The 22,029-nt window shown below is 47.5% G+C and overlaps 1 protein-coding gene across 2 annotated transcripts in view; it reads left to right on the forward strand.

Moving 5' to 3' along the window:
- The window catches only part of LOC144948879 (mediator of RNA polymerase II transcription subunit 12-like protein), a 75,645-nt gene that overhangs the window by 27,510 nt on the left and 26,106 nt on the right, over window positions 1-22,029 (forward strand). For both annotated transcript variants that reach the window (XM_078878586.1, XM_078878587.1), the window contains exons 11-23: window positions 1,477-1,608; window positions 2,791-2,920; window positions 3,937-4,322; window positions 6,329-6,432; window positions 13,731-13,935; window positions 14,828-14,972; window positions 15,892-16,007; window positions 16,453-16,596; window positions 16,979-17,142; window positions 17,883-18,014; window positions 18,550-18,774; window positions 19,613-19,754; window positions 20,909-21,026. In XM_078878586.1, coding sequence (XP_078734712.1) covers window positions 1,477-1,608; window positions 2,791-2,920; window positions 3,937-4,322; window positions 6,329-6,432; window positions 13,731-13,935; window positions 14,828-14,972; window positions 15,892-16,007; window positions 16,453-16,596; window positions 16,979-17,142; window positions 17,883-18,014; window positions 18,550-18,774; window positions 19,613-19,754; window positions 20,909-21,026 — 2,143 coding nt within the window. The remainder of the gene's footprint in view (window positions 1-1,476; window positions 1,609-2,790; window positions 2,921-3,936; window positions 4,323-6,328; window positions 6,433-13,730; window positions 13,936-14,827; window positions 14,973-15,891; window positions 16,008-16,452; window positions 16,597-16,978; window positions 17,143-17,882; window positions 18,015-18,549; window positions 18,775-19,612; window positions 19,755-20,908; window positions 21,027-22,029) is intronic.

Consider the following 22,029-nt stretch of genomic DNA (forward strand, 5'->3'; position numbering starts at 1 on the left):
CCCTATCACTACCCCAACCCCTATCACTACCCCAAACCCCTATCACTACCCCCAACCCCTATCACTACCCCCAACCCCTATCACTACCCCAACCCCTATCACTTCCCCCAACCCCTATCACTACTCCAACCCCTATCACTTCCCCCAACCCCTATCACTACCCCCAACCCCTATCACTACCCCAACCCCTATCACTACCCCCAACTCCTATCACTACCCCAACCCCTATCACTTCCCCCAACCCCTATCACTACCCCCAACCCCTATCACTACCCCAACCCCTATCACTACCCCAACCCCTATCACTACCCCAACCCCTATCACTACCCCCAACTCCTATCACTACCCCAACCCCTATCACTACCCCCAACTCCTATCACTACCCCAACCCCAATCACTACCCCAATCACTACCCCAACCCCTATCACTACCCCAACCCCTATCACTACCCCAACCCCTATCACTACCCCAACCGCTATCACTACTCCAACCCCTATCACTACTCCAACCCCTATCACTACCCCAACCCCTATCACTACCCCAACCCCTATCACTACCCCAACCCCTATCACTACCCCAACCCCTATCACTACCCCAACCCCTATCACTACCCTAACCGCTATCACTACTCCAACCCCTATCACTACCCCAACCCCTATCACTACCCCAACTCCTATTCTACTCTAACCCCTATCACTACCCCAACCCCTATCACTACCCCCAACCCCTATCACTACCCCAACCCCTATCACTACCCCCAACCCCTATCACTCCCCCAACCCCTATCACTACCCCCAACCCCTATCACTACCCCAACCCCTATCACTACCCCCAACCCCTATCACTACCCCAACTCCTATCACTACCCCAACCCCTATCACTACCCCAACCCCTATCACTACCCCAACCCCTATCACTACCCCAACCCCTATCACTACCCCAACCCCTATCACTACCCCAACCCCTATCACTACCCCCAACCCCTATCACTACCCCAACCCCTATCACTACCCCAACCCCTATCACTACCCCAACCCCTATCACTACCCCAACCCCTATCACTACCCCAACCCCTATCACTACCCCAACCCCTATCACTACCCCAACCCCTATCACTACCCCAACCCCTATCACTACCCCAACCCCTATCACTACCCCAACCCCTATCACTACCCCAACCCCTATCACTACCCCAACCCCTATCACTACCCCAACCCCTATCACTACCCCAACCCCTATCACTACCCCAACCCCTATCACTACCCCAACCCCTATCACTACCCCAACCCCTATCACTACCCCAACCCCTATCACTACCCCAACCCCTATAACTACCCCAACCCCTATCACTACCCCCAACCCCTATCACTACCCCAACTCCTATCAGTACCCCAACCCCTATCACTACCCCCAACTCCTATCAGTACCCAAACCCCTATCACTACCCCCAACTTGCGCGACGCCCGTGTCTGCCAGGTGGCTATGCCTGACGACGCTATCGTAACGCTGCTCTGCGAATGGGCCGTCAGCTGCAAGCGATCGGGGAAGCACCGCGCCCTGGTGGTCGCGCGGCTTCTCGAAAAGCGTCAGGCGGAGCTGGAGGCCGATGTGAGTTGAGGGCGGCCCACCAGACATGCAACTCATTACACACACAAAGTGCTTGCCACAAATTAACCGAAACACCTTGCTGATCTCGTCAAGGAGCATAAACCGTGACGCAAACTACGGTCATCCTCTCAGCAGCAGCAGCAGCGCCTTTTGGCTAGCTGTCGAACAAAGATGGTCACCGCATCGCGAACTTTCAGATGCGCTTCTGTGGCCGTCTGGAATGCTCTTCTGATATTTGGATGCCACTGGAGCTACGCACTTTTAAATATAGATTTAAAACTAATTTCTTTAGAACTGCTTTTTGTGTTTAGTTTGTTGTCCTTCCCCCCCCAGCACCTCTGATTAGCACGGTTATCTCCGTACAGTGCAAAAGAAGTTCCACATACGTACACAGTGCTGTGCTGTGACTAACACGAGACGTACACCCATAGCGCGCTTCCATCTACACCTTATTCTCGAAATAATGTTGATTGAACATACAGTATCCCACATATAACAGTATTTTGGGGAGACCCCAACAGTTTATTTTTATAAAGGGTACATCACACTCCTGAAGATCAAATTTTGAATAGCATGCCCAGCAAAGTCGAATTGTTTCTTTGCCGTGTCTGCATGCTTCTCAGAAATGCCACGTGCCAGTTTAGTACTGTATAAACATTTTCGTGCCACATTACGTCCAGACCAAGCAAATAATTTTTTATTTGGAAATTTTTAAGTTAATATTACACACCGCGTGTGTTGTAAAATAATATGAATTGTTCTGCACTCAAAGTGTAAAGCGGGCTCAAAGGTTTGTGTCTTTGTGGAGATAACGGATAAACCGGGGACCCCACCCCTCAATTAGCCCAGTACTCCGAGGACATCGCGAAATAGCATCGGAGCTCCACGGTGATGGGAAGTTGGCAAAATTTGGTGATGACATTTTGGCGTTACGTGGGACGTGCTCCGACCGATGGCTCCTAGACCGTGAGCAAGCAGTGTGTATGTATGTTGAACTTCTTTCACACCATACATAGACAACCGTACCAATCGGAGGCGCGTAGCAGTGGAGTAATTGCTTTGGCCGGGTGTGTAAGTGACACGGCGCAGCCTAAGCATGCTGCCAACATTCTGTGGAGGCTGGTATTCAAATCCCCCCCCCCATCCCACCCAACCTCCACACCCAACTTCTACTGCCCAAAGCAGCGCTGCGGTGAGTCGGAGGTGCTGGACGAGAAGGAATCGATCTCGTCGGGCTCGCTGGCCGGCGCCAGCCTCCCCGTCTTCCAGAACGTGCTGCTACGCTTCCTGGACACGCAGGCGCCCATCATAAGTGAGCCGCACGCTTGGTCTGCCGCTTGCGGCACACCCTCCGTACGTGACGGAGTTGTGACGCTCGCTGACGTTGTGCTGTGTGTCTCCGTGACGGCTTAACCCTTTTCCCATTCCGATGACGTACGTGTACATCGTCAAAATGAAACAATAAAATAACTTGATAATAGGGTTTTTCACCAACAAAACTGAAACCTTCTTACAAGGATGCATGTCTGCATTAACCACAATACTTGCAGTCAAAATGCAAACAAAAACACACTATGATAATATTTGCATTGTCCTTAAAAGAAAGCCGTCCCTTGGTGTGGACCAATCAGTTTCCAGGACAATGCATAAATTATCATAGCGTGTTTTTGTTTGCATTTTGACTGCAAGTATTGTGGTTAATGCAGACATGGATCCTTGTAAAAAAGTTTCAGTTTTGTTGCCAGAAAAAAAGGGGGAAAACCCTATTACTATATTTTGGTACTGGCAAAGGAGATCTAATGATGAAATAAAATAACTTTATCGGTACCGAGACTCCCACAAGGCCATGCAGGAGGGCGTGTGGCACAGTTTGGTGCCAGCTGTCATCGAGTGCAGCGGTCGTGTCACCACGGTTCTCTGCAGCGAGTACAATGTCTTGATAAACAGTGGCGCTATTATGTTCAAAATAAAATTAACACTGAGCCGCGAGTGCATTTCGAGATACAGAGGTGAACGGGGACCCCCCACCCTGCAACTTGCTCAGAAACTGCGATAAAAAAAAATCGCCACTTTCGCCCTTTCCTGTTGTCAAGCCCTTAGGTGGCTGGGTTCATTCTATTTGTTGGTGACAACCAAAAGGTTCAGCATTGAAAATCTTTAAACGGTCTGCAAAAGCTATAAAAATGTTGTTGACCACAGCTCCGTGTTCAACTTTAGAGTGATTGTCACTCTACCCCTTGAGAGCACTGTAAGATTAAACAACAACAACAAAACACCTCCCCGAGCCGTACTTTAAAAAAAAATTAAATGGTCGCCTTCCCTCCGCAGCCGACCCAAGCAACGAGAGCGAGAAGATGGAATTCTCTAACCTGGTGCTGCTGTTCTGCGAGCTGATGCGTGCCGAGGTCTTCTGGCACGACGGCTACATGTGCACGCTGATCTCGCGCGGCGAGCTCGCCTGGGGCGGCGCGGCCGCCGCGGCCGCCGTTGCCACCGCCGCCGCAGCAGCCGCGGCGGCCGCCGCCGCCTCCACCTCGTCGTCGTCTGGGGGGGGCCCGGGCAGTGGCGGAGGAGGAGGAGGGGGCAACTTAGGGGTCTGCTCCGGCTCCGTGGGGAAAGCCGGGCATCAAACGCCGTCGCCGCACCCCCACACGGTGCCCGACGGTTCGGGAAAGATGCAGCATTCTCAGCACCATTCGTCCGACATGAAGGAGGTGAGGTCTGAGTGGTCGGGCAGGTGGCCGGTGTTTCTTTTGGCAGTTGTTTCACCGTGATTTTTTTTTTTAAGTCGCTCGTTTCTCAGTCCGCTCGTCCTGGTGAGGGTCGCGGCAGCAGCATGTTGAGTCGGGCAGTTCAGACCTCCCTTTGGTTGGCGACGGACTCTAGCTCTTCCCGCAGAAATTCCCAGGTGTTTCCAGGCTAGCTGAGCGACATAGTCCCGCCAGCGTGTCCTGAGCCGGCCCCGGGGTCTTCACCCCAGTGGGACGTGCCCACTAGAGTTTCAGGGGGAGTCTACCGGGGGGCTTCCTTACCAGGTGCCCGAACCAATTCAACTGGCTTCTCTCGATCCGGAGGAGCAGCGGCTCGACTCTAAGGCTCTCCCGGATTACCGAGCTCCTCGCCCGATCACGGAGAGTGAGCCTGGCAAACTCTGCGGAGAAACCTCATTTCGGCCCCTCGTACCCGTGATCTCATCCTTTCGGTCATTACCCAAAGCTCAAGAGCCAGGTACAGAGCACCAGCCGCGGCGCAAGGAGGGGTACAGAAACTCTGCGGACAGAGGTCACGAACTCTGTGCTCCTGGCTTTAGAGAAGGGGGAGATTGGGCTCGCTGCCCCACCCAAGTGGGCACCGCAAGCGGGATATGTTTGTACTTTTATTTGGGGAGGGGAAGATAATGGAGGAAGAAGCTAAGTGAAGGGGGAAAGGCAATTTAATATTTTATGAAAATAAATGCGTTTGGGTGTGTGTGTCTTCTCCATGCGGTGGGGAGCAGTCGGGTAGCGGTAAGCACGCTGCGCTACGAACCTGGCGACACGAGTTCGATTCCTGCTCACGGCCAACACTGGTGACAATTATCTGAGCTGGTCTTGGGCCTCCTCTAGGTCGAGTCAGCCTCAAATGAGTACCCGGTGCGATGTGTAAAAATCCCCACTGGAGTCAAAGGTGGCCGGGCATGTTGTTGGCTACCCCCACCCCCTTGTGTGCCGGGCCCGGCTTTCATAGGTGCTCACTGACAGCACTTGTCCCGACAATTTGTTGGGTCAAGTGCTCAAGCATGGAGATGACAATTCGGGGATCGGGTTTGATTAAATAATTAACACTTCTCTGGGAAGTCAGTGGTGGTTGGTCTATTGACGGACATCTCTTCTGTCAGAGAATTATGGAATGTCTATCACTGGCTCAGAAAAGTAGAGATGAGAGAGGCCGGGCGGGCGTGACCATTTTGAATTCCATAGAAAAATCTTCATTTTGCTACCGGCGGTTTGTGACGAGAAAATGTCAACAACAGTTACGATGTACATGTTGTGGGTATAAACGTGGAGCGAGACTTCTCTTTTGGAGGCAACGCATTTATTACCATAAACGATAACAATACCAATAGCCGTAAGACTTGCGGCTATGGCCCCTGTAACACTACGGGGTACGGCCCCGTCACCCCATAACCTAAGAGAGGTACATCCTCCCTTCAAGCGTGCCCTACAGACTCCAGGCTACGCTCTGACAGGTCCTTCGCTACGAGAGCTAGGGGAGGCTAGACTGACCCGACCTAGCCAGAGTACGGGTCCCACCGCTGGTCCCCTGCAACCCGGCTCTGACAAGAGCCTCGGTTGAGGGTCCCAGGGTGCTGGTCTCATCTTCAGATGTCTTCGGGTCTTGAGTGGACAAACACTGCCGGTCCCGTTGAGAGGACCGGCTTTTATACACAAGTTGGAGCTTACCCCGCCCCTAGCCACACCTTCCCTCGAACCTTCCAGAAGAGTCTGGAAGGGTCGGGAATGAACCGTTGGCCCCTAGCCCCCACCCCTTGGGGGTCTGGGGTCTCTTTCTCCAGTCACGGGGTACCCAGGGGGGGATTTACCCCAGGTTAACCACCACCCCTCCCGCTCACTCTCTCGGCTGCCCCCTTGGTTATGGCGCAACATATACGTGGGGCGTCTGCCCATTGTTGTCCATGGATACCGAAATGAATGCGGATATCTGGTGTGTTTTTGGCCAGGAGTCTGGTATGGTTGAGTCCATGGAAATGGACTCTGGGGCAACGACTCTCTTTGATGATTTGGACAAGAGCGACTACAAGGCTGAGTTCCCGACTGACTTCATGGTATGTTTTAATTTTTACAGTAGAACTCTGGATTATCCGTGTTATGGCTGGGAGGACGGCCGCGGATCACTGAATTGTGGATAATCCACAAATATCCATTTACCCGTGCATGTCTATGCCTAAAAACACTCATGTAGGCTTAAATTAGTGGTTTTTGAAGCATAACTGACGATATCGATTTTTGCTCTTTTGATTCATAATGAATACTAACGATCGACCGATCGATGCGCGTGCTCAGTTACAACACGTTCCTGCTCCCGCGCAGAAGACTCGGCCCACTAAGTCGATAGCAGAGCCGTGCCAATCGACGTCAATCAAACTCCGCCCACTGTTGTAAAGATATGCAACTACTGTACTGTAGAGGGACTCGCATGGATTTCGAATTAACCGGAGCACATATTTCTTCTGTTTAAGCACGTGACTTGTAATACACATTTACAAGAATAACAATGTATAGCTGTTTTTAGATTGTTTATTTGGTTTTAAGGGAAAATCTACAAATTGGACAAACCACACGCAGATAATCGAGTGTCTACTGTACAGTAAAACCTTGGATTGCGAGTAACATAGTCTGCGAGTGTTTTGCAAGACGAGCAAATTTTTTCAATAAATATTAATTTGATAAACGAGCGAGGTCTTGCAATACGAGTAGTACGTGTGTACGCTTTGTCTGCCGAGCGTCACGTGATCACAACTGATGTACGAGTGCTTTGGATTACAAACACGTTTCCGCAACGAATTATGCTCGCAGTCCAAGGTTTTACTGTACTTGCAAAATTGAACTCACTATTTTCGGCTGCGGTAATGAGTGACTGCACAAAATGTGTTTTATTTTATTAGGTCTATCACAGTTTTTATTTACCACGTGGCTTAATTGATTAACTCCTTCATTTAATTAAGTAAGAACTTTCTGCAATTCATCCTTTAGTGCCCTTTATTACCACAGATGGCCTCCGGGTTGGTATTGCATGTCGTAAAATAATTGCAAAGAAAACCCCCCCATTATATTTAGATAAGTAATAACAACATTAGGTACTGCATTCAGACTTAATAAGAATTCACTAAATATTTACAATTATATCTTTACAATTTAATAATAAATAACACACTGCCATACAGTTTAAACTTCGTCACGTACACTCACCGTGGAACGGCTGTGAAAAAAAACTATAAACTATTTTTATTTTACCATTTAATGCCTACTGAGCAATAAATGATAGCCCGCCAAAGTGGCTTATGCGGAAACTTATATCACCCAAATAATCTAAATCCACTTTTATAATTTTGGAGGGAAAAACTTGATGACCAGGAGAAAAATACACGTGACCACAGGGAGAACATGCAAACTCCAAATATATATAGCCTCCAGGGTCGGGATCGAACCCACGACCTCCTGTATGCCAGGCGAGCTAGTTAACATTTCGCCACCGTACAAGTCTGAGGCTCACTGGACGCGTAGAGCCGCAGAGGTATCCCGACAGACTTTATGCATTTATTTTGTTCATAAGATGAACTTAAAAGTAAAACTATATTTCGAATTACAAACACCAAGGGGATGAGTATGGCATCAAAGTGTGCATTTTTGCCAAATTCCATATAAATACACAATCGGTCTCCTCCCAGCAGCTTAATTGGTGTGGGAACAGTGTTCCTATAAGTTTATGTTTTTCTCTATGTATTTATTTATTGACAGTATTTCAGAATCTGTAATTATACTGGAGGAATGCGAGCGACACAGTAGAAAAACCCCTCTTAACGCCATTAATTGGTTTCCACGAAACCGGTCGTTAAGCGAGTGTTGTAAATACACGTTAAAGGCTTAATTCGTTCCGATAGCATCGAACGTGACCCTTTTTCACCCAAAAAGCGTTCTTTATAATAATTAAGCAATTTATATGAATGCATAAAAATTCTTACAGCATTTTTACACGTAATATTAAAGGGAACGCGGTTAATGAATGCATTAAATGATATTTACTGTGCCTAAAACAGCCCGTCGTTAGCAGAGGAATAATATTGGGCTCTATGGAGGCCCGTTGTTAAGCGATTAGTCGCTTACTCTTATACACTACACTACTTTAAACTACACTGTACACTACACTACTATACACCACACTACTATACACTACACTACTATACACTGCACTACTATACACTGCACTACTATACACTACACTACTATACACTACACTACTATACACTACACTACTTTAAACTACACTGTACACTACACTACTATACACCACACTACTATACACCGCACTACTATACACTACACTACTATACACTGCACTACTATACACTGCACTACTATACACTACACTACTATACACTACACTACTATACACTACACTACTATACACTGCACTACTATACACTGCACTACTATACACTGCACTACTATACACTACACTACTAAACACGACACTACTATGCACTGCACTACTATACACTGCACTACTATACACTGCACTACTATACACTGCACTACTGTACACTGCACTACTATACACCGCACTACTATACACTGCACTACTATACACCGCACTACTATACACTGCACTACTATACACCGCACTACTATACACTACACTACTATACACTGCACTACTATACACCGCACTACTATACACTGCACTACTATACACCGCACTACTATACACTGCACTACTGTACACTACACTACTATACACCACACTACTATACACCGCACTACTATACACCGCACTACTATACACTGCACTACTATACACTACACTACTATACACTACACTACTAAACACGACACTACTATACACTGCACTACTATACACTGCACTACTATACACTACACTACTAAACATGACACTACTATACACCGCACTACTATACACTGCACTACCATACACTGCACTACTGTACACTGCACTACTATACACCGCACTACTATACACTGCACTACTATACACTACACTACTAAACATGACACTACTATACACTGCACTACTATACACTGCACTACTATACACTGCACTACTATACACTGCACTACTATACACTGCACTACTGTACACTGCACTACTATACACTGCACTACTGTACACTGCACTACTATACACTGCACTACTATACACTGCACTACTATACACTGCACTACTATACACTGCACTACTATACACTGCACTACTGTACACTGCACTACTATACACTGCACTACTATACACTACACTACTGTACACTGCACTACTATACACTGCACTACTGTACACTGCACTACTGTACACTGCACTACTATACACTGCACTACTATACACTACACTACTATACACTGCACTACTGTACACTGCACTACTATACACTGCACTACTATACACGACACTACCATACACTGCACTACTATACACTGCACTACTATACACTGCACTACTATACACTGCACTACTATACACTGCACTACTATACACTACACTACTATACACTGCACTACTATACACTGCACTACTATACACTGCACTACTATACACGACACTACCATACACTGCACTACTATACACTGCACTACTATACACTGCACTACTATACACTGCACTACTATACACTGCACTACTATACACTGCACTACTATACACTACACTACTAAACACTGCACTACCATACACTGCACTACCATGCACTGCACTACTATACACCGCACTACTATACACTGCACTACTATACACTGCACTACTATACACTGCACTACTATACACTGCACTACTATACACTACACTACTATGCACTGCACTACTATACACTGCACTACTATACACTGCACTACTATACACTGCACTACTATACACTGCACTACTATACACTGCACTACTATACACTGCACTACTATACACTACACTACTAAACACTGCACTACTATACACTACACTACTATACACTGCACTACTATACACTGCACTACTATACACTGCACTACTATACACTGCACTACTATACACTGCACTACTATACACTGCACTACTATACACTGCACTACTATACACTACACTACTATACACTGCACTACTATACACTACACTATACACTACACTACTATACACTGCACTACTATACACTGCACTACTATACACTGCACTACTATACACTACACTATACACTGCACTACTATACACTACACTATACACTGCACTACTATACACTGCACTACTATACACTACACTACTATACACTGCACTACTATACACTACACTATACACTGCACTACTATACACTGCACTACTATACACTGCACTACTATACACTGCACTACTATACACTGCACTACTATACACTGCACTACTATACACTGCACTACTATACACTGCACTACTATACACTACACTACTATACACTGCACTACTATACACTGCACTACTATACACTGCACTACTGTACACTGCACTACTGTACACTGCACTACTATACACTGCACTACTATACACTACACTACTATACACTGCACTACTATACACTGCACTACTATACACTGCACTACTATACACTGCACTACTATACACTGCACTACTATACACTGCACTACTATACACTACACTACTATACACTGCACTACTATACACTACACTACTATACACTGCACTACTATACACTACACTACTATACACTGCACTACTATACACTGCACTACTATACACTGCACTACTATACACTGCACTACTGTACACTGCACTACTGTACACTGCACTACTATACACTGCACTACTATACACTACACTACTATACACTGCACTACTATACACTGCACTACTGTACACTGCACTACTATACACTACACTACTATACACTGCGCTACTATACACTGCACTACTATACACTGCACTACTATACACTACACTACTATACACTGCACTACTATACACTACACTACTATACACTGCACTACTATACACTGCACTACTATACACTACACTACTAAACACTGCACTACTATACACTGCACTACTATACACTGCACTACTATACACTGCACTACTATACACTGCACTACTATACACTGCACTACTATACACTGCACTACTATACACTGCACTACTATACACTGCACTACTGTACACTGCACTACTATACACTGCACTACTATACACTGCACTACTATACACTGCACTACTATACACTGCACTACTATACACTACACTACTATACACTGCACTACTATACACTGCACTACTGTACACTGCACTACTATACACTGCACTACTATACACTGCACTACTATACACTGCACTACTATACACTGCACTACTATACACTGCACTACTATACACTGCACTACTGTACACTGCACTACTATACACTGCACTACTATACACTGCACTACTATACACTACACTACTATACACTGCACTACTATACACTGCACTACTATACACTGCACTACTGTACACTGCACTACTATACACTACACTACTATACACTGCACTACTATACACTGCACTACTATACACTGCACTACTATACACTGCACTACTATACACTACACTACTATACACTGCACTACTATACACTACACTACTATACACTGCACTACTATACACTACACTACTATACACTGCACTACTATACACTGCACTACTATACACTGCACTACTATACACTACACTACTATACACTACACTACTATACACTGCACTACTATACACTACACTACTATACACTGCACTACTATACACTACACTACTATACACTGCACTACTATACACTGCACTACTATACACTGCACTACTATACACTACACTACTATACACTACACTACTATACACTACACTACTATACACTGCACTACTATACACTACACTACTATACACTGCACTACTATACACTACACTACTATACACTGCACTACTATACACTACACTACTATACACTGCACTACTATACACTACACTACTATACACTGCACTACTATACACTGCATTACTATACACTGCACTACTATACACTGCACTACTATACACTACACTACTATACACTACACTACTATACACTACACTACTATACACTGCACTACTGTACACTGCACTACTATACACTACACTACTATACACTGCACTACTGTACACTGCACTACTATACACTACACTACTATACACTACACTACTATACACTACACTACTAAACACTGCACTACTATACACTACACTACTATACACTACACTACTATACACTACACTACTATACACTGCACTACTATACACTGCACTACTATACACTACACTACTATACACTGCACTACTATACACTGCACTACTATACACTGCACTACTATACACTACACTACTATACACTACACTACTATACACTGCACTACTATACACTACACTACTATACACTACACTACTATACACTACACTACTATACACTACACTACTATACACTGCACTACTATACACTGCACTACTATACACTGCACTACTATACACTGCACTACTATACACTGCACTACTATACACTACACTACTATACACTACACTACTAAACACGACACTACTATACACTGCACTACTGTACACTACACTACTATACACTACACTACTATACACTACACTACTGTACACTGCACTACTATACACCACACTACTATACACTACACTACTATACACTGCACTACTGTACACTGCACTACTATACACTGCACTACTGTACACTGCACTACTATACACTACACTACTAAACACGACACTACTATACACTACACTACTGTACACTGCACTACTATACACTGCACTACTATACACTACACTACTAAACACGACACTACTATACACTACACTACTATACACTGCACTACTAAACACTGCACTACTATACACTGCACTACTAAACACTACACTACTATACACTACACTACTATACACTGCACTACTGTACACTGCACTACTATACACTGCACTACTATACACTGCACTACTATACACTACACTACTATACACTGCACTACTATACACTGCACTACTATACACTGCACTACTATACACTGCACTACTATACACTAAAATACACTACACATTGGGTTCTATGGAGGCCCGTCATTAAGCGATTAGTCATTAACAGGGGTGGTTGTTAAGAGGGGTTCTACTCTACACTATCATGCACTACACTACATACACGAATAAACACTACACTCGTCACTACACATTGGGATCTATGGAGGGCCGTCGTTAACGGGGGTGGTCATTACGAGAGGGGTTCTTTTTCATAAATCTCGGGCGTACCCACAATTCTGGCCTACTGGAAGTCCGGCTTCAAGGGCTTGTTATTGAAATTCTGTGCGGGTGGTGCATGGGAAGGAGATGTTTTCTCCCCTGGACACGGACCCGCTGGCTTCGGAGCCCAAGCCCAGTCCGGCGTCGGATAAGCCCACGCAGACCAAAGAGGACAAGCCCCTTCGCAAGGAGAAGCCCCTGGACCCCATCTTCCCTCCCACGCACGAGCTGCCCCGCCACCTGCAGTACGCGCTACACTTCCCCATTGTGCAGGTGAGCTGGAGATCCCGCTTGATATTCTTGGTTCTTTCGGCAAAGTCACGTAGAAGAGAAATAATAAAATAATATTAATATAAAAAAAGTTCTCACGACGTTTCGACTGCAACACAAGCAATCGTCTACTGGTGTGAAATCCGCAGCAAGAAAATTTGAAAAAAGTGGCGGTTTTTCCTAAAGTCAGCACCACGGACAGCGATTTGGCAGTTGGCCAGATGGACGAGTTCATCTATGTTCTTGGTAAAGTCACGTAGAAGGGAAATAATAAAATAATAAAAATAAAACATGATAAAATACAATTCTGTCTGAAAGGACGCTGTCTTTCCGACAGACCTGTTCTTCACCTGAGGACGGCTGCTTGGGTTGTGGCCATAACGTCGTGAGAATTGTATTTTATTATGTTTTATTTTTATTATTTCCCTTCTACGTGACTTTACCGAAAGAGCCAAGAAGATGAATCCCTGCAGTCACGAAAGCTTTAAATCGAGAGTCCATCTATGTTCGGAAAAGAGGAGGGGGGAGCAGAAAATGGAATGTGGTCTGAAAGTCACCGTAAGCGTGAACACAATCAATTAAGACCCGAAATGGATTATCAAATCCTTCCAATGATTGCTAAGCCAGAATCCATCTTCTCGGTTGAAATTGTCTCTGTGTTTGTGTATGTGAATAGCCTCGTGAACGAACCTCATGGTAGCCAGATGGCTCGCAAAGAACCTCTGTCTTGGAGAAATCAATGTCATGTGAGCCCACTGAATTATAACAGTGATCTGCCACGGCCGAGGTGTTGGTCCTTCCGTGTTTAAAATCAAAAGATATGTGGTGAGCCACGCTGACCGTCCCTCCACCACACTGTTCCTACACCACGTGTGTGTCTGTCCCACGCACGCAGGACGAGTCGTCGGTGCACGAGTGCAACCAGCGGCTGATTGTGCTGTACGGCGTGGGGCGGCAGCGCGACGAGGCGCGGCACCACATCAAGCGCATCACCCGCGACATCCTCAAGATCCTCAACAAGAAGAGCACGGCCGAGACCGGTGAGGGGGGGAGAGGGGGGTTGCAGGGTGACCGGCACCGCCGGGGATCGCTAAGTTGTCTTGTGGTTGTTGTTGTTTGACTTGCATCCCACTGGGATATTTGCACAGGGTTGGTGTACGGTGATTTTTCTGCAATATTTTGCTGTCTTTCCTTGGATTTTCTGTTTGCACATAGTCACTTTAAGATGTTTTCTTGTTCATGTTTTTTTGTTTGTTGCGGTTGCACCCGATTCAAGAGCCGAATGGCTCACAGGGCTATACCTAATAAATTAACTTTGAACTTTACCTGCGTCACACCGGGACTGTGGCTCTGTTCGTCTTTCTGAACACCTGTCTCGTCAATTGGCTGTATGTACGTTTGTTGGCCGCCTGTCGAGCCGTACGTAGCCAATCGCAAGTGTTCAGGGGAAGAACAGTAAACTAAACACGTAAAGCCGTTCCAAAGAAATGAGTTTTCAATCTAGATCATTTAAAAGTGCATAGCTCCCAATGGCTTCCTAATATTGGAAGAAAGGGCGTTCCAGACGGCCGCAAAAGTGCATCTGAAAGCGCGCCATGCGGTGACCGTCTTTGTTCAGTGGTTCGCCAAAAGCCGCTCCGAGGATGACCAGAGTTTGTGTGATGGCTGGGCATGCCGACCCAACCAGCTTTTGTAATGCTTTGTCATTTGTTTGGCTACGCTTTTTAGCATGACTGTGTGTTGTCAGATGGACATGTCTTATGACGTGAGTCGTGCATAACCACCATGTCATGCTTTGTCAGCTGGGCTGTGTCATGTCAGCTGGGTTGTATATTTTCAGCTTTTGTAACAGCTGGTTTGTGTCGTACCGAATTGGCTGTGCCTTGTCGCCCAAGCTGTGGTCTTGTCGGCCGGTACTGTGCCGCGTGGCGGATGTGAGCCGAAGTTGTGCCATTACAGGGGAGGAGAGTCAGAAGAGCAAGAGGAGTAAGCCGGAATCCTTCCCGACGCTGGAAGGCATCTTCTCTCGCTTCCAACAGCTCTCCTACTTCGACCAGCACCAGGTCACCTCGCAGGTACGCGCTGGTACAAGCACATGACACACATGGTGGCCAGCGGTGTGTACGACTGGACATCTGCTACGAACCTGGCGACACGAGTTCGATTATCTGAGCAGGTCCTGGGCCTCCCCTAGGTCGACTCGGCCTCAAATGTGTACCTAGTCTGGTGTGTAAAAACATCGCCACTGGGCAGACAAAGGCGGACAGGCGTGGTGTTGTCCACCTCGCGTTGCCGTGCCGGCCGTCGTAGGTGCCACTTGCTAACGGCACTTGCCCCAACAGTCGTTCAGGCTATACAGGGATCTTTGTATTTGTTCGGCTTCTTTCACACCGTCCGTAGCCAACCACTTCTATATGGCATTTGCTCCTTATATGTAATTAATGTAGAGCGTTGTGGGATGCTGAATGACGCTGTATATAAAATGTAAGTATTACTTATTATTGTTGTTGTGTTCATCAGGTGGCCAGCAATGTGCTCGAGCAGATCACGAGCTTCGCATCGGGGACGTCATACCACCTGCCGCTGGTGCAGCACATCCAGTTCATCTTCGACATCATGGAGCACTCGCTCAACATCCACGGCCTCATCGACTTCGTCATCCAGGTACTGCCCCCCCCCCCCTCCTCTTTGGCTGCCTGCTGAATTGTATTTTTTTTTACAAGAGCCCGAGGTACAAAGCCTGAACCCTAACAAGGGAAGGGGGCACAGAATTTCCGGTGATCCCGAATGAGCTGAGCGTGGTCGGGGGGACAGTCCCTGGGCACGGTTTTAATGCTCGCATGCGTTCTGCTGTGTCTCCTGCATCTGCTGAATGAGTCGAGCGTGGTAGAAGGGGGGGGGGGTCGGTCCTTGGGCACGGCTCTACTGCTCTCATGCGTCCCGCTGTGTCTGCTGCAGCTGCTGAATGAGCTGAGCGTGGTAGAAGGGGGGACAGTCCCTGGGCACGGTTTTAACGCTCGCATGCGTCCCGCTGTGTTTCCTGCAGCTGCTGAATGAGCTGAGCGTAGTGGAGGCAGAGCTGCTGCTGAAGTCGTCAAGCCTGGCTGGGAGCTACACCACGGGGCTGTGCCTGTGCATCGTGGCTGTGCTGCGCCACTACCACGCCTGTCTGCTGCTCGGGCCGGACCAGACGGCGCAGGTGTTCGAGGGGTGAGAGGGCTCCGCTACCACAATCACAGTCTCTAGGCACCCGTACAGCCACGGTCAAGACGACCATCACACTCCCCGGCGCATGGCTGTCTGTACAGCCACGGTCAAGACGACCATCACACTCCCCGGCGCATGGCTGCCTGTACAGCCACGGTCACGACGATTATCACAGCCCCCGTCATGGCTGTCCGTACAGCTACCGTCACCCATACAGCCACCGTCAGAACAACAATTTAAACCTCTTGTCACACCTGCCCATACAGCCGCCATCACCCATACTGGCGCTGTCATAGCCTCTATCATAGCTGTCCGTACAGCCACCATCACAACTGCACACACAACCAAATAATATGAATGTTTACTTGCACGCTGGTTTAATCATTATCAGCAGGCCGTGCGGAGTGATGAATCCACGACCTCCTGTATACCAGGCGAGGTAGTAAACATCTCGCCTCCGTGGCACCGCCCTTGTTGTCGTCATCTTTATACTCGCTGTGCACCACGGCAGGCCGTGCGGAGTGATGAATCCATGACCTCCTGTATACCAGGCGAGGTAGTAAACATCTCTCCTCCGTGGCACCGCCCTTGTTGTCGTCATCTTTATACTCGCTGTGCACCGCGGCAGGCCGTGCGGAGTGATGAATCCACGACCTCCTGTATACCAGGCGAGGTAGTAAACATCTCGCCACCGTGGCGCCCTTGTTGTCGTCATCGCCCCACTCACATTTGCACCCTGGCAGGTTGTGCGGCGTGGTGAAGCACGTGGCCAACCCTTCGGACTGCTCTTCCCCCGAGCGCTGCATTCTCGCGTACCTCTACGACCTGTGCGTGTCCTGCAGCCACCTCAAGAGCAAATTTGGGGACCTCTTAAGGTGAGAAGGGTGCAAGGCAGCTGTCGCGCCCTGGCTTACTGTCGATGCCGTTAGTTTGGGACGCTTTCCAACCAAGGGACTGGAGTTTGTATAGATGGATGTTGCACTTCTTTTGCACCGTACGTAGCCAACCGTGCTAGTCGGAGATTGAGAAATGCACGTCTGAACAAGCCCTTGCCCAACACCAGTGTTTGACCCAGAGCCACACGACCACCTGACAATTGTGTTATCTGATGTGGTCGTGATGGCGGCGGTGGTTGCAGCTGTTGTTGCTGATGCAGCAGTAGCTACTGACGAGAGCATCGGTTGTGGTGATTGTGGTGGCTTTGTATGGAGGTTGTGGTCGCTGTGATGGCTGTTGTGGCCGATGCAGCAGTCGGTGGCAACTGATATAGCATCGGTTATGGTGGTTGTAGTGACTGTGGTAGCTGTAGCTGTGGTGGTGGTGGTGTCCGTTGCAGTAGTGGCTCGTGGCGGCTGCGTTGGCGGTAGCATGTGACGGCCGTGGTGGCGGTGTCACTCCCCGTGTTCGCAGTGGCGCCTGCTCCAAGGTGAAGCAAACCATCTACTGCAGCGTGACGCCCTCCACGTCCAACCTGCTGTGGGACCCCGAGTTCATGCAGGACTACATCGAGCACCCGGACACGCAGATCAACTACTCGCTGCTCGGCAAGGTGCTGCATGACAGCGCGGTCCACCGCTACAGCTTCGTGTGCAACGCGCTCATGCACATCTGCACGGGCCACCAGGATACGGATCGGTGAGTTCGCCGGGCGTATACCCCACCCGCCACCCTACCCTAGCCCGCATCGTTTCAGTTAAAGCTCATTCATTTGAGCGTTAAACCGATTACGATGAAAACCGCATCAAGTTCTGGGTGGGTGTAAAATACACAAGTTTACAACAGGAGGAAGCTTTGGGGTGATAGAAATTAAGCCGGTCAAGGGTACCGTTACTGGGGTAGTAGGAGCAGCGGGGGGGTTGGAGTGATTTCCTATTTAGTTGTTTGATGTTTCATATCAGGATTAAGACTTTGGATGTATGTGTGTATGTTTGAACTTATTTCGCACCGTACGTAGCCAACCGTACTAATCGGAGGTGCGGGGGAAGGACAACAAACTGAACGCAAAAAGGCAGTTCTAAAGAAATGAGTGTTCAATCTAGATTATTTAAAAGTGCATGGCTCCAGTGGCTTCCTAATATCGGAAGGAAGTTCGTTCCAGACGGCCGCAGAAGCACATCTGAGCACGCGATGCGGTCACCGTCTTTGTTCGACGGCTAGCCAAATGGCGCTGTTGCTGCAAGGATGACCAGAGTTCACGTGATGGTTGATACTCCTTGACGAGATTAACAAGGTATTGTGGATCAGGCCTTGGGGCGAGTGTTTATGAGTTTGAACGGAGCCCTTTTGATTCAGGACTTGATAATTGTGATTGCAACTTACGGTTGGAAGGCCAATTGGACGACCCTTGGGGGGATGGGTTGATTGTACGTCGTCGTGGTACATCGGGTGCTGTTCGTAAGGGAGTGGCCGTTACTGGCAGGCCTCTGAAACGCGTCTGTTTTGGTTCGGTCTTCGTCGGCGTTCATTCGCAAAGGATAAACGACGTGGGGAACCTGTGCGCCGAGCTGACCGCGTGCTGCACCGCGCTGAGCTCCGAGTGGCTGGGGGTGCTCAAGGCCCTCTGCTGCTCCTCCAACCACGGCTGCGGCTTCAATGACCTTCTGTGCAGCGTTGACGTGAGTTGTTGACCCCTTTCCCGTTCCCGAGACGTCTACAAGTTGCAGGGTGTGGGGGTCCCCCATTCACCGCCGAATCTGGGAACGGGCGAGCGGCTCAGCGTTATTTTTATTTAGAGAGGCGTAGTAGCGCAGTTGTTTTTAAACGCGTTGTACTCGCCGCAGAGAACCGGAGCGACAAGACCGCACTGCACGATAGCTTGCGCCAAACTGTGCCACATTCCCTCCCGCATAGCCTTGTGGAAGCCTCGGTATGTCTTCTGACCTGAAGACGTACCGATTTTAGTTGATGAAACTGATGACGTACATGTACGTCATCGGAATGGGAAAGGGTTAATTTATCTTTTTTTAATTTGTAACGTTTTTGGACCGTATTTTCCAGGTGAGTGAAGGGATACAGGGTTAATTATGTCAATGCAGCACTATACAAGCTTAACTTGATTTGGCGCTTTCGTGACTGCAAGATTTACTCTTGTTTTTTTTCGGTAAAGTCACGTAGAAAGATAAAATTATAATTATTTAATTTATTATTTTCTCTTTCTACGTGACTTTACCGAGTATACAAGCTTAATTTGATTTCCAACCTCACGTCCTGAGTTCGAATCCTGGCCACGGCTAACATGAGTGGCAAGTGATCTCGAAAAGTTGTGAAGTAGATTCAAACAACTATCACGGCCAACATCATAGGATCGCCTCCATCCAGCAGTTGTTGTTTTTGTTTTTATTCTCGTTGGCTGTTGTGATTGTTTAGTTTTCAAGGTAGGTACGTTTTTATTCTACTCGAGGAACATTTTAGGGAAATATTTTCTGAGCAGTTGTTGAAAAAATATCGTTGCCCAAATCTTCGCAAATGCGATCTCTGCTATCCATCGTGGCAAATCGATTGGAATCTTCCAATCGGATCACAGGCAGAGGTCACGTGACTGCTTGAGATTGTGTGCTCTGTACGCCAGTCATTGTTAATCAGACACTTTACCAAATCCTGTTTTTATGGGCCGGGCAGATCTCGCATCCGTCACTCTTTACTGCTGCCTAACCGAAGTTTCTCACATTGAATGCATCGCCAGCGATTATAAAATAATATTTTCACGAAATGTTTCTTGGCCCTTTGGGGCTCTTGGTATCGACTGCACTGCTCCTGTCTGGCCGTGCAGGTGAGCGACCTGTCATTCCACGACTCGCTAGCCACCTTCATCGCCATCCTCATCGCTCGCCAGAGCTTCTCACTTGAGGACGTCATTCAGCATGTGGCGTTGCCCTCCCTCCTCGCCGGTGAGTGATGCCCACTGGAGCCCCCCCCCCCCATATCCAGTGCCTTGAAGATATCATCATGGCTAAACTAAACTTTTTTATTTTACCGGATAAGGCCAACTAAGATATATAGCTCTTACACCATTGGAACCTCATTTGCCAGTAAAAAAAATATGATAATTGGTCTTTTACCCTTCTATCTGGCAACAAAACTGACACCTTTTTTACAAGGAGTCATGTTTGCATAGACCACAATACCTGCAGCCATAATGCAAACAAAAAACATAACTCTGATAATATATGCACTGTCCTTGGTGTGGACCAATCAACTTCAAGGACAGTGCATATATTATCAGAGTTATGTTTTTTGTTTGCATTATGGCTGCAGGTATTGTGGTCTATGCAAACATGACTCCTTGTAAAAAAAAAGGTGTCAGTTTTGTTGCCAAATAAAAGGGTAAAAAAACAATTATCATATATAGCTCTTTTTCAGAAGAGACCTGGCCACAAACGATGGCTTCATGGCTTATCACGTGAAAATGTACAGCAGCCAAATACTCTTGAACGCACGTTGATTCTAAGTGTGGAGAGAAAAGGCAGAGGACCCAGAGTAAGATCCACGCGAACACGGGGAGAACATGCAAACTCCAAATATAAAGGTGTCTTGATCTGGATCGAACCCACAACCTCCTGTGTACTGGGTGTGGTAGTCAACATTTTACCACCGTTGCCCCCCATTGCCGTTGATGCCACCACACCTCGTCAGCTCTTTAGGCCCTCTGCCAGATCTCACAGATGTTTGCACAGGAGACACGCAACCTGCAAGACCTGCCCTCCTAACAGCATCCAACCGTCTGGTCTTAGGTCTTCATCTTGGTCACCTGACACGTGGAGACCGTTCCATTGGCTGCCTCGGCACTCGGCTCTCCTCCGTTGTGCACGCACGTCCCACCCAGTGCAACTTAATTTTTGCTGAATAATTTGTCCAACACTTACCCTGCCATGTTCTATTTTTGTAGATTTC

Source organism: Lampetra fluviatilis, chromosome 51, assembly GCF_964198595.1.
Source record: "Lampetra fluviatilis chromosome 51, kcLamFluv1.1, whole genome shotgun sequence".
Lineage (NCBI taxonomy): Eukaryota > Metazoa > Chordata > Hyperoartia > Petromyzontiformes > Petromyzontidae > Lampetra > Lampetra fluviatilis.